The sequence below is a fragment of the Echinops telfairi genome, unplaced genomic scaffold, assembly GCF_000313985.2.
Source record: "Echinops telfairi isolate 266 unplaced genomic scaffold, ASM31398v2 ScPeMD7_4225;HRSCAF=4972, whole genome shotgun sequence".
Taxonomy (NCBI): domain Eukaryota; kingdom Metazoa; phylum Chordata; class Mammalia; order Afrosoricida; family Tenrecidae; genus Echinops; species Echinops telfairi.
The window spans coordinates 3,979,487-3,993,257 of NW_022108124.1; the positions used below are offsets into that span (position 1 = coordinate 3,979,487).

Below are 13,771 nucleotides of genomic sequence, written 5' to 3' on the forward strand. Positions count from 1 at the left end.
GAGACCATAAAAAACAAAACTGCAAAATATCAGCAGAGATTCCAGGCTGTGGTATTATGGGTACCCATTGGTCTCGTTTCATTCATCGGTGCCATGAGAATGCATCCATCATAAGGAAGAACCAAGAGACCATTCTCAAAGGGGAATGTACTGAATGTAAGCATCAAGAGATAAGTCCATGAATGGATCACGTATTGGCGGTTCTCTGTGTTGTAGGGCTATTACTTTCACACTGAAAACCCCTTCAAGGACTGGCCTGGCGCATTTGAAGAAGGCTTAAAAAGGCTGAAGGAAGGCGACCTGCCAGTCACCATCTTGTTCATGGAGGCAGCGATTCTTCAGGACCCTGGAGACGCTGAGGTGCCCTCCCCTTTATTGTGTGGGCTCAGGAGTGGCTGCATGTGCTGGTGGGGGCGGGGGTGTCTCAGATGCACAAAGGATGATACAGAGCTCAGCTGTGGGGTGGAGAGGGAGGGGCGAGGGGGAAGAAACACAATGATAACCTTGAGCACTTTCTCAAGTAGAAATTCCCAAAGAGATTTACCTGGTGTAGGATGGTTTTTGTTTGAAAGTCACAAATAGGTCTTTATTTTCCAACCAAACCTGAGGGTGCCCAAAAACTGAAGGTAGGGACAAAAGGGAGACCATGTCATTCGCCAAACTGGAAGCTCCTCGGTGGTGTTCAGGTGGCCATCTCCTGTCTTGTCCGGGGCTGCAGCCACACCATGCAACACTCTTGATTTGCTCACTTGACATTTATTGAGCACAAACTAGGTCCCAAGAGTGCCAACCACTGGCTTACAAAGTGGAAGGGCTGGCAAAATGAAAAAATGGCAAAGACCCGTGTGTTGGTCTCTCTGGGAAGCCAAGTGAATCCATCGTTGCAGGGGTGTGGGAAGTGCTATGTCAGAGCCGTACTGGATGGCTTGCCCTAGAAGAGATTCCAGTGCTGAGCTTTGAAAAATGAGAGCAGGTGGGAAGATAAACCACAGAAAAAGCCGCTTTTGTTTGTTCTTGGGGGGTGGAAGTCTCATGGGACTCGAGTTGTTCTTAGAAAGGAATGGGAGGCAGAGAGATGTACAGTCCAGGGGAGAAGAGAAAGGAGGAAACAGGAGAGGAGGCAAGAGTTTGAATGGCATCCTGTAGGAACTGCTAGAGGACTCTATTCAGCGATAGACATGATCAAATTTGCATGTTGGTACCCAGGAGGCTCCTTGGGACACTACTTAGTGGAAACCTAGTTCCACCATCATGAGATTGAAACCCACTGCCTTTGAGGGGAGTCCAATTCATAGAGTAGAACTTCTCCTTTGGGTTTCTGGGACTTTACAGGAGACAGCCTCACCTTTCTCCCTTGGAGAGGCTGGTAGAGTCAAACAGCTGACCTTGAAGTTATCAGCCCGCCCCCCCCTCCCCAATAAGATCCAAACCTCCAAATTCACTGCCATTGAGTCAGTTCTGACTTATAATGACACGATAGGACAGGGTAGAACTGCTCCTGTGAGTTTCCAAGACTGTAACTCTTTATGGGAGTAGAAAGCCCTGGCTTTCTCCTGCAGAGCAGCTGGTGGTTTTGAACTGCTGACCTTGCGGTTATAGGGACCATCTTATAAAGGATGTTTCCAAAGGAATTTGAGAAGGCAAATAAAATAGTGGTTAAGCGTCTTAGAGTCTAGACTCTGCTGTCCCCTGTGGGTTCAAATTCTTCCTCTACCCGTTGGTTGAGTTTGTGGCTTCTGTGTTATTCAAACCATCTAAGCTTCCCTTTCGTCATCCATTAAATGGAGGTTGTGATAATAGTAACTATCTCATGGGCATCCTGAGGGCTAAATTAGGTCAGAGAAATAATGTGCTCAGCTCATTGGGTGGTACTGGGGACCAAAGATCCTGAAGGTATGAACCTTCATTATGATTGTTGGTAAGGCGTCCAGGTGGCATAGTGGTTATGCTTTGGGCTGTGAAACACCAGCCACTGTTCGGGAGAAAGATGGGGCTTTCTGCTCTCATAGAGTTACAGTCTTGGACACCCACAAGGACATTCTACTCTGCCCTCTAGGGTCACTGTGAGTCAGCATAGAAGAGATAGCAGTGAATTGGGAGGTGGGGAGTATCATTGTTGGTTGGAGCTCTTGCAACTAAAGGATCAGGGAAGAACCCAGGTCTGCGTCCGCCAGGAGCCCACCAATGTCACGGATGCCCGGGAGGGTGAAAATGACACTGTAGCCCGAGGATGCCCGGGAGGGTGAAAATGACACTGTAGCCCGAGGCTGGAATAGCTCCCTCCCGAGAGGAAAGACAGTGGGGTCAATCTTTTCTAAAGATTCACTCTAAAAGGTAGGGAAGTCGGATGAGAGTCTACTCTGTCTACAATTTTTTTCATTCTTATTTTATTTTATTATTTTAATAAATCACTTTACTCGGGCCTCTTGTACAACTGAACAATTAGAAAGAATCACTAATATTCTGGGATGGATAATCAGTATTTTATGAGTTCACATAGCATATGTTATAATAACCCCTGAGTGGGGAAGCCAAGACAATCCAATAACTGCTTTAAGTGACTATATTTTTTTCCTATATTTTTGTTTTAAAACCTCTACAGCAGTAGTTCTCAACCTTCCTAATGCCGTGACCCTTTAATGCAGTTCCTCATGTCGTGGTGACACCCCCCCAACCATAAAATTATTTTCATTGCTACTTCATAACTGTAATTTTGCTACTGTTATGAATCAGGCCATCCCTGTGAAAGGCTTGTTCAACCCACAAAGGAGTCGCAACCCCCAGGTTGAGAACCACTGCACAACAGCCTTGAATCTCGAGAGTGGACAAGTTATACACTTCTCATATCTTTTTGAAACATTTTAAAATTCCCTAAAATCCTAATATACCTCAAATCCTCTGCAAATGTAAGAACAGTTATGTGTAACATGCAATTTTGCTAATTGTATCCCTCTTGTGAATATGTGATAATTTGTGTTCTTATAAGTAACTAAGTAGAAATTTACTGTATTAAAAAATACTTTTCATTCTAAATGTGAAGGAAGTTATCTGCTTGAAGATATTCATCGCATTATTTGCAATAGCAAAGGATTAAAAGCAGTCTTGGAACAGTGGAGAATTGGTTGAATTAAAAAATGGGATTTATATTTAAAAGAATTAAAACTAAGTGCACCGACGATTTTATAAAAACAGAAAAGTGCTTCTGATACGGTTTAGCACAGAGACCATAAAATTGTGTCAGACCCCTGGTACCACCGCAGGGTAAGCATCAGGCTGCTCAGGTCGTTGTTCAAACCCTCCCGTCTCTTGGCGGGAGAAAGGCGAGGCAGTCGATTCCCACAGAGATTGACAGGCTTGGAAACTTTAAGGAATAATTCTGCTCTGCCCTGCAAGGCCGCTAAGAGTTGGAATTGACCAGATGGCAGTAGGTATGAAGTTACACAAACATTATGATTGCATTTCTATATGTTTTAACCATCTTAACCGTCATTCTTTTACAGTAATGAAGACTATCTGAGATTTGTTTTGTTTTGTTTTCCCTGATTTTTTAATTTCCTGTAACTTTTCTCATAAACCTTTGACTTTTTGTTTATACATTTCATTTCCTTTTGTTCATGGTGGGATTCTGTATGGGTGGCTGTAGGCTCGTAGGGTACATTTATGGGTTCTTTTTCAACCCTCTTTCCTCATAAGTGAATAATTTCATGTTTTGTCACCTGGTTCTAAGAGAGCCAATATTACCAACTCTCAGAAACTCAAATGTTCCCAGAGCCCTGGGTCACAGGAGAGAAACAGTGCTGTGAAACTTTGGAAATGAAGCCAGGAGAATTTGACCCAGAAGGTCCCAGGGAGCTTGAAGCCAGGAAGGCCTGGGCTGCTTCTACCCCCTTTCACATGGCTCTCGCCTTTGAGATCACCCTGAGCTACCCCGGGGCAACAAGCTTCTGCAAACACAGACGCATGTTGCTGCCTCCTGCATCACTGACAGGCATCGCTGGTTTTTTTTTGCAGGCATGGCAGTTCCTTGGGATAACCCAGGCAGAGAACGAAAATGAACAAGCAGCTATTGTCGCCCTCCAGAGGTAGATGCAGCTAAGTGCATTATTATTATTATTATTCAATCATTTTATTAGGAGCTCTTACAGCTCTTAGCACAATCCATCCATCCATTATGTCAAGCACATTTGTACATATATTGCCATAAGTTTTGAAATATTTTCTTTCTCCTTGAGCCCTTGGTATCAGCTCCTCATTTTTTACCTCCCTCCTTCATGAACCCTTGATCATTTATAAATGATTATTTTCATATTTTATACCGACCGCTGCTCTTTTATTTTTTTTAAATCATTCTATTGGGGGCTCATACAACTCTTATCACAATCCGTATATACATCCATTGTGTCAAGCACATTTGTACATTTGTTGCCATCATCATTCTCAAAACATGTGCTTTCTACTTGATCCCTTGGTATCAGCTCCTCATTCTTCCCCTTCCTCCCCCACCCTCCTTCACGAACCCTTGATAATTTATAAATTATTTTTTCATGTCTAATATTGTCCGTTGTCTCCCTTCACCCACTTCTCTGTTGTACATCCCCCAGGGAGGGGTTATATGTAGATCTTTGTGATTGGTCCCCTTTCTCCCCCACCTTACCCTTATTCTCCTGATATCGCTACTTTCCTTATTGGTCTTGAGGGGTTTATCTGTCCTGGATTCCCTGTGTTTCCAGCTCTGATCTGTACCAGTGTAAGTGCTCTGCCCTGGTCTAGCCATATTTGTAAGGTAGAATTGGGGTCATTATAGTGGGGGAGGAAGCATTAAAGAACTAGAGGAAAGTTGTATGTTTCATCCATGCTATACTGCACCCTGAATGGCTCATCTCCCTCCCCGCAACCCTTCTGTAAGGGGATGTCCAGTTGCCTGCAGATGGGCTTGGGGTCTCCACTCCACACTCCCCCTCATTCACAATGATATGATTTTTTGTTCTTGTGGGCTTGGTAGGCATTTGTTATTGGACTTGTGTTTCTGACTTGCCTTTTGACTTTTATTTCTGTGCACTACCGAGAATTTGGCCTGTGAAAGTGCTGATGCCAAGTCTCACTTACATGTAGTTGTGGAAAACAGAAAATGATGGGGGAAAAAGTTTCCCTAAATCACATTTTCCTCTACAAATCAACTGATGCTCACTGGCAACAAAGAACGTGTGTGTCAAAAGTAGTCATAAAATAAACGTGTTGAGTAAATACTTTCTTTATAACACTTTCGCCTCAGCTGTGCTTGCTGTTAGGTGCCATTGAGCCAGTTCTGACTCATCGGGACGGTGTGTGCAACCAAACAAAACACTGCCTAGGCCAGCACCATCTTCATAATGTTCTTGAGTGTGAGCCCATGGTTGCAGCCACTGTGTCGATCTATTTCTGTGGTTCCCAACCTGTGGGTCGCAACCCCTTTGGGGGTCGAATGACCCTTTCATGGGGGTCGCCTAAGACCATCGGAAAACACGTATTTCCGATAGTCTTAGGAAGCGAGACACCGCTCCTCTATCTGTCTCCAGGCAGGTCCGCCCACATGCAGATACGCCCACACACGAGTACCCGGTGTGAAGACTGTTACCCATGCTACACCATGCTTCAAGACAACATTTCATTTATTTGTCCTTAGAAATAAGTATTTCACAATATGTAATTACATGTTGTTTTGTGATTAATCACTGTGCTTTAACTATGTTCCATTTGTAACGATGAAAATATATCCTGCACAGCAGATATTTACATGATGATTTATAACAGTAGTGAAATGACAGTGATGAAGTAGCAACAAAAATCATGTTATGGTTGGGGGTCACCGCAATATGAGGAGCTGTATGAAAGGGTCGTGGTGTCAGGAAGGTGGAGAACCGCTGCTCTGTCTCTTTGAGGGTCTTCCTCTTTTTCACTCACCTTCTGCTTTACCAAGCATGTGGTCCTTCGCCAAGGACTGGTGCCTCGTGACAACATGTCCAAAGTTTGTGAGACAGATTGGAAGTTGGCTCTTTTGGTAGCCCCTGGTACTTGTGATCTGCTTGGCCAACAATCATAATTCAGATGCATCCATTTATTTCTGGTCTTATTTATTCAAATGCCCTACTTTCACTTGCGCATGAGGCCATTGAAAATACTCTGGCTTGTGGGGGACAGACAACCGAAAAGTGGGGAGACGTCGGACAAGGCAAGATATGACAAAATACCAATTTATAAGCTATCAAGGGCTCATGAGGGAGGGGGGAGCGGGGAGGGAGGGGAAAAATGAGGACCTAATGTCGGGGGTTTAAGTGGAGAGAAAATGTTTTGAGAATGATGTACAAATGCGATGTACAAATGCGCTTTACACAATTGATGTGTGTATGGATTGCGATAACAGTTGTATTAGCCCCTAATAAAATGTTAAAAAAAAAAAAAAGAAAATACTCTGGCTTGAATCAAGCATATCTTAGTCCTCAAAGTGATCTACATGCTTCTCAACACTTTAGAGAGGTCTTGAGCCGCAGATTTACTCAGTGCAATGTGTCTTTGGATCCCTTGACTGCTGCTTCGATGAGCACTGATTGTGGATCCAAGCAAGATGAAATCCATGACAAGTTCAAATGTTTCTTCAAATATCATGATGGCACCTTTTGATCCAATGGAGAGGATTTGGGTTTTCTTTGCATTGAGTTGTAATCCATACGGAGGGCTCCAATCCTCCAATCCAATCTACATCTGCTTCAAGTCCTCCTCACTTTCAGCAAGCAAGGCAGTGCCATCTGAATGTTGCAGGTTGATAATAAGCCTTCCTCCAACCCTGATGCCACATTCTTCTTCATACAATCCAGCTGCTCTAATTATTTGCTCAGCAGCATCCAAAAATGCAAAAGCAAAATAATTGCATTATACTTTCCATCCTTCTTGTGTCTACGTAGAGTTTCCTGAGAGGGTTTCATGCAACCTTGAAAGTAAAGCTCTTGGGCCCTGACCGATGGTTGTAAACAATTTTTCCTTTCTTGGGAGATGGGAGACAGGGGCGGCTAGTGCCAAACCCTCCTTGACTAGAGATCCTAAGAAAACACTGGAAAAGATAGACCTTGCCAATTACACTTCTACTTCCCCTGCCCATGGTTGCAAATGCTTATAATATAATGCTTTAAGGAGAGAGAGTGGGTGTGTGTATGGGTGTGTTAAATCCCATATATCTTGTATCTGTGAGTCTTAGAATCTTAAATTCTAAAAATTCTAGATCCTTGGAATTTTAAGCCTTGGCGATTCTGGAATCCTGCATCTCAAATCTCTCTTAGTATCTGACAGCATAATGGGACCTGGGTGTTTACCATTTCCCATGAGTGAGAGCCTTAGGGATTAGGGAAAATTTGAGTCACACCACACAGCTAGTGTGTAACAGAGATAAAGTTTAACCTAACATCTCTGAACTCCCAATCTGGAACTGTGAATATGTATATGTACACAGACACACACACACACACACACACACACACACACACACTGATTTAATAGGTTAGGGTAAGGTTTAAGGCTCAATATATTTTTTAAATCCCCCAAGTATTTCTAAAATGGACCTAGGGTTGAGAGCTTCCCTGCTAGAGGGCAAGAGGTTCCTGGAACTCTGGGAGACCCCAGGGAATATATTTAGAACTGTCTCAAGCTCCATTGCCATCAATGTCATCATCACCTGGCAGTTTGTTAAGACCTGTGCAGCCTTCAGCCACACCCCATCTGCAGATGATTCCAAGTATGTCAAGGTTTGAAGGGCCCTGGCTAGCGCCCCCAAGGAACAGCATAAGGAGCAGCAGTAGCTTGTGCCCCCTGGAAACTCACAAGGTGTCTAGAAACATGAGTGTTGCCCCTCCTTTACAAAATGGTTCTCTGTATGATCTTTCCTCTCCAAAGATCTGAGTTTAGTTCAAGTCAGGCTGGTTCAGGACTGGCAATCATTTATCATAGCAGTCATAGAGCAGAATTAAAATTTCCCTTCATCCTCATGCAAGGAGCCTTGATGGCTTGGGCTGTGAGCCACAAGGTCAGTAGTTCAAACCTACCTGTGGCTCTGCAAGAGAAAGAAGAGGCTGTAAAGAGTTGCAGCTCCAGAAGCCCACTGGGGCCATTCTACTCAGTCCGATCGGGTCACTATGAGGTGGAATCAATTCAATGGCAATGAGTTTGTGGTTTTTGAACCCTCCTATGGATTAGATGAGAAATGCTGTGTGCCACAATGAGCTGTATTTCTTGGAACTTAGTTCTTAAGCTATGAATTAAAATAGCCTGAGGTGCTAGTCATCAAAATGAGTTTTAACTATTCTAAAAATATGCTTAGCTCCCAATTTTCCAGCAGATAGACATGGTGTTTTCCAGGGATGTGATATAAATGCCTTGGCACCATTCATTAACAAAGACTTCGCATTTTCTAAAGAACACTTGGACTCTGGCTCTAAAAAAAAAAATCTGAAACTGCCTTTGTTTGTTTTGTTTTTGCCTCCTTGCAGGTGCTTAGAATTGCAACCCAATAATTTGAAAGCTTTGATGGCATTGGCCGTGAGTTACACAAACACCGGCCATCAGCAGGATGCCTGCGAGGCGCTCAAGAACTGGATTAAGCAAAATCCAAAGTACAAATATCTCGTGAAGAGCAGGAAGGGGTCTCCAGGCCTCAGCCGGCGGATGTCCAAGTCCCCCGTTGACAGGTAGCCTTCTTCGTGTATGAGAACCGATAGTAGATACTCAATTTAGCTCCGTCATGATAATTTATGAGCCGGAGACTCCACCACCACCACCCCACTTCCAAATGATTTATAGGCCATCGTGCTGTTCTAAGAGTCATCCGTTGCACAGGCTACACTCACACCAATGAAAAAGATGGATCCCTGGGAGCACAACCAGCCTTTCACCACGTGACCTCCATGTGGACATTCACAGACATTTGTCTGGGCACCCTATTTGAAAGCCAAATGTTTGGGGCCTATAATCCACCTAAAGTGAATTATGATGAGGACCAAGGCTCTAAGTTGCATAAAGCCCTACAATGTGGTAATGGAGTGGGGAGAGGGGAAATGCACGCTCTGTTGTCTCAGTATTTTGTTTCTATCAGCAATAAATCATGATGCCAGGTCAATTTCCATCCTGGCCTTGCTGGGGACACTTAGAATTATATCTTCCAGAATTATATCTGGAAGCCGCCCACCAAAATGGAGATTTGATCGACCCAGACCTACAGACAGGCCTGGGAGTACTCTTCCACCTGAGCGGAGAGTTCAATGGAGATTTATATGTTGGAGATATATATGGGTCAGTGGAACTCATTTGTGAAGACCGTATTGCCCCTGTATCTCTGCAGGAGCCCTAGTGGCGCAGTGGATAACACTGTGGATTGCTCTCCATAAGGTCAGCAGTTTGAAACCACCAGTCACTAAGCAGAAGGGTGAGATTCTGTACTCCCATAAAGAGTTACAGTCACAGAAACCCATAGGGGAAGTTCTGCGCTGTCCTACAGGGTCACCAGGAGTCAGAGTCAACTCAACGGCAGTGAGGTTGTTGGGGGGAGGGGGGGAGTATTGTTTTTTGTTTGTATGGGAAAATCAATGAGTGTCTTCAACATTCAATATTGAATGTCTTATTGGACTGTGATCTTTTCCCCAAGCTCTTGCTAGTCTATAACAAAGAGAAGCTCCTTGCAATAGAGAACCTAGTAGTAACTAATTTCTGCTCAGACCATTTGGATTACAAATCAAATGTGGCCCCTTGCAGCTCTGTTCTGGAAGGAGTGAAGGAATTGTACCTGGAAGCCGCCCACCAAAATGGAGATTTGATCGACCCAGACCTACAGACAGGCCTGGGAGTACTCTTCCACCTGAGCGGAGAGTTCAACAGGGCAATTGATGCCTTTAACGCTGCCTTAACTGTTCGGCCAGAGGTAAGAGCAGGCACAACCAGAAACCATAAAGTTGTGTATTCATACTGTCTCATAGGCTACACTCATTATTTGTCTACTGCACTTTCCCAATCTCCCTGTCTCTGTTTAAAGTGATCCGTATTGCTGACATGTCCCTCTGGCTATTAATATTTCAATACCTAAACTCTACGCATGAATATCATGACAGCATCAGAGGGTGGCTGCTATCTGTTGAATGATGGTCAATTCCCGAAGTTGCCCGTGAAGATGTGTAAGGCATGCATCCGGGGACCGGTTCCTCTGTCATCTTCCAGCCACTGCAGGCGCACAGGAGGGCAAGCTGTCGCTGCGTGCTGCACTCCTTGTTAGAACTCTGTTTCTGTCACCAGGACTATTCATTATGGAACCGTCTTGGGGCGACCTTGGCGAATGGAGACCGCAGCGAGGAAGCCGTGGAGGCCTACACTCGGGCGCTGGAGATTCAGCCAGGCTTCATTCGGTCCAGATACAACTTGGGAATAAGCTGCATCAATCTGGGTGCCTACAGGTGAAGTATGGGAGCTGACTGAGAGCAGAGAGCCAGGCTCCAGGCTGAGGCTGACTAGCCTGCAGTAAGGCTGCCTCCCTTTGGAGGAGCCCTGCTCCTTGAATGAGTCACAGTTCTCCAGAGACGCAAAGATTTGGGGTGGGAAGGCCTGGCTCTGCATGTCTGCCTATGCATGTGTGTCTATGCATGTGTGGTGGTGTTGGTGGTGGTGGTGGTGGTGTGTGTGTGTGTGTGTGTGTGAGAGAGAGAGAGAGAGAACAAACACACAAAGACATTAAGATTACTTTTAAGGAATTGGCTGACAAGATTGTGGAGCCTGACCAAACCAAATAATCCAGGCAACTACAGCAGTCTGTGACTGAAATCATTTAGGCCGCGGGCCAGAAACTGCCACCGGATAGCTATGCTGCCTTCCTAAGGCAGAGTCTGTCTCTCCCTCAGGAAACCTCTGTGCTCAGCTTTAAGATTTTTCAACTGATTGGATAAGGCCCACCCACATTGTGGAAGGTTATCTGCTTCAAAGTCAACTGATGTACCTGTTAATCACAGGCAAATACCTCCCCAGCAACATCTAGACGAGTATTTGCCCAAATAAGCGGACACCGTAGTTGACCCATACAACTAACTAATCACCGCACATTTTCTTCTGTTCATTTAAATGTAGAACCTTCTGTTTCTGAGGTTTCTTAAAGCAACAATGCTGTGTTCCAGTGGTTATCAAGCTTTAGACAGAAGCATTTTATGGGGGGGGGGGGGTCTTGTTAAAATGTAGATTCCCAGATCTTCCCTCCAAAGCTTTGGCTCACATAGGTTGTCTGAGCTTTAACCCCTCCAGGGTCACCAGTTGGAGAAGCCGCCGTCCCCAGTTAAGGACAAAGGAACCCAGAGAGGGAAGGACGACAAAAGGATGTGTGTCAGAGGTCCCAGAACCAGCCGTTGACAAAGCAGAAGTTAGAATTCAGGTTTCCTAAACCTACCCTGGCCTCGAGGACCGCAATAAGGCAGAGTCAACTCACTGGCAGTGAGTCAAGCCGAATTTGGTTATCAAAAGAGAAAATCCAAAGAGGGAGCGAGAGAAAGAGGGGGGGAAAGAGGATGGGATTATGGTTTGACAAGCCTTTCTTGTCTTCTCATTCAGCTCCACGTCCCTTCCATACTTTCTCCAGTACTTGGAGCCATACGTGACATTTCTTCGGGGTATTGAAAACATGGGTGATTTTTCCCCTGATTTTCTAAATAAACCTCTATTTCTTTCATAGAAGGATTCTTTCAGAACTCCGTATTCTATTTAAAGCCCCACAAAAACGTATGAACTCTCATTCTCAAAAGAGCCAGACTTTTAAGAGTCACACGAGCTTGAGTTCAGAGCGTAGCTCATCCGTGTACCGGCTAGTCGTATGTTTCTGAGCACATGACTCCTGGGCTTTCATTCCTGCACCTGGAAAGAAGTGAAAAGAGGTGCTGAGCCCTTCCTTGGGGGCCTCGGGGCAGGTGAAATGTGGTTGCGACCTCAGAGCAGACGCTCAATCCCAGAAGCATTTTGTGACGATGATTAGTGTCGCCCTCATCCTTCGTGTTCTTATTTAGATATATCATCAACATCGGATTGCATTCCTCCCACCCCTGGAATGGTGCTGTTTGTAACAACACGAGGCCAATATTGCCGTCTCCGCCACTAGTGAGTTGGGGCAGCTGAACCGGAGGTTCTTTTAGGGAATATTAGCCAGTGGACGCCGCCGTCTTCTCCCTCAGAGGATCTTTCTTAGATCAGAACCCAGAGCAGCGGAGTCTCTTCAGCCCTGGCTTGTCCTTATCTTCTGTGCTTTGCTCGACCCTTCTTCACATCTGCTGTGTGCATGCACACCGCCATCCAAGCTCTGCCGCCTCCCGTGTCTCAGCGAAGGCAGGCTGACTGGTGCCCACTGTGTCACCAACCTCCTTCCTGGGGACAGCAGATTGCCCTGCCCTGGTATCGGCTTCATTCCTTTTCGTCGCTTATTTCCCAGCATGTGGTGTATTTTATAAGCTATTTATCTCTTTTTTTTGAATAGAGGAAGATACAAATTAATACATACATATATCTAGACATTTTGAAGTCAACTTAAAAAAACTCACTGCCATCAAGTCACTCCCAACTCATAGCAGTCCCAAAGGACGGGGTAGACCTGCCCCACGGGTTCCCGAGACTGTAACTCTTTACAGGAAGAGAGCCGCTGAGCAGCTGGTGGTTTGCAAAGAGCCGACCTTGTGGTTAGCCACTCACTGTGTCACCACTACGCCAGCTTCTAGATACGTCTTTCTTAGTTATAACTTCTCAATATGGAAAACAATATCTGCAATGCCAATCAAATACTTACTCGCCACACTCAGATGTATCATTCAGCCGGGCCACTATTTTCAGAAGACCAGAAAAGTCTATGGCATGGAGAAATAGATGGCCTTTCTGAGTCCTGAATTTTAAATTCTCCTGCGGAAAATTTCCTGAAGCTGTAGGATAGTCAGATAAAATATGGGATGCCCAGTTAAGTTTGAATCTCAGATAAACAACAGATAAGTTCGGGGTATGAGCACACCCTAAAGATTGCAGGAGACACACATATCCTGAAAATTATTCTTTGGTATCTAAAATTTCAATTTCAGTAGGTGGCCGGGTTTTCATTTGCTAAATCTGACATCCCAGTCAACTAGCTCCTAGTCTTGGGTTGTCGTGTCAGATGTTAGAAAGGTTGAGAGCTGATGAGCATTTTGTGGGTTTTCCCATGTGAACAGAAAGCCACCACCAAATGAGGCAATAAAACTTAAACAAATCCTGAAAAGAAGTGGGTGCTTTGGAAATAACCACCCTCAATAGAGATGTGGCTCGGAGAAAAAGTCAGGAGCTGGGAAAAATGTTTCCAGATCCACAAAAATCAGGCCTCTCCCTCAATCGCTGCAGGTATCTGTGTGTGTAGCCATCACGCTTCGACTGTTTCCGCTCAATGATGAGTCAAAGACGGGCCTACCCGGGTACTGAGTCCAGTTGCAATCACAAGAGAACAGGTTTGGTATCAAACCTGGGTGCTGGTCAACGCATTACTCTTGGCACTGAGAACTCCAAAGTAGAATTTAGGCCGATTGATCTTTTCCTTTGCAAATTCCAGAGGCCGACCCTCATCCCCTTGGGTGGTAGTAGACAAAGCTTTTAAATGAAGGCATTTTGGGGGGTAAATCATGACAATATACAACACAATTTCAAGCTATCCATACCTATTTGTGCAAACCATGTGAAGACTATTCACACATACTCCTTTACCATCTTCCGAATTCCG

At 44.9% G+C, this 13,771-nt stretch overlaps 1 protein-coding gene across 7 annotated transcripts in view; it reads left to right on the top strand.

The window, feature by feature from the left end:
* PEX5L (peroxisomal biogenesis factor 5 like) overlaps positions 1-13,771 on the top strand; it is a 290,701-nt gene that overhangs the window by 267,194 nt on the left and 9,736 nt on the right. For all 7 annotated transcript variants that reach the window (XM_045295107.1, XM_045295110.1, XM_045295111.1 and 4 more), the window contains 5 exons: positions 217-360; positions 4,012-4,082; positions 8,514-8,711; positions 9,772-9,937; positions 10,306-10,463. In XM_045295107.1, the coding sequence (XP_045151042.1) occupies positions 217-360; positions 4,012-4,082; positions 8,514-8,711; positions 9,772-9,937; positions 10,306-10,463 (737 nt within the window). The remainder of the gene's footprint in view (positions 1-216; positions 361-4,011; positions 4,083-8,513; positions 8,712-9,771; positions 9,938-10,305; positions 10,464-13,771) is intronic.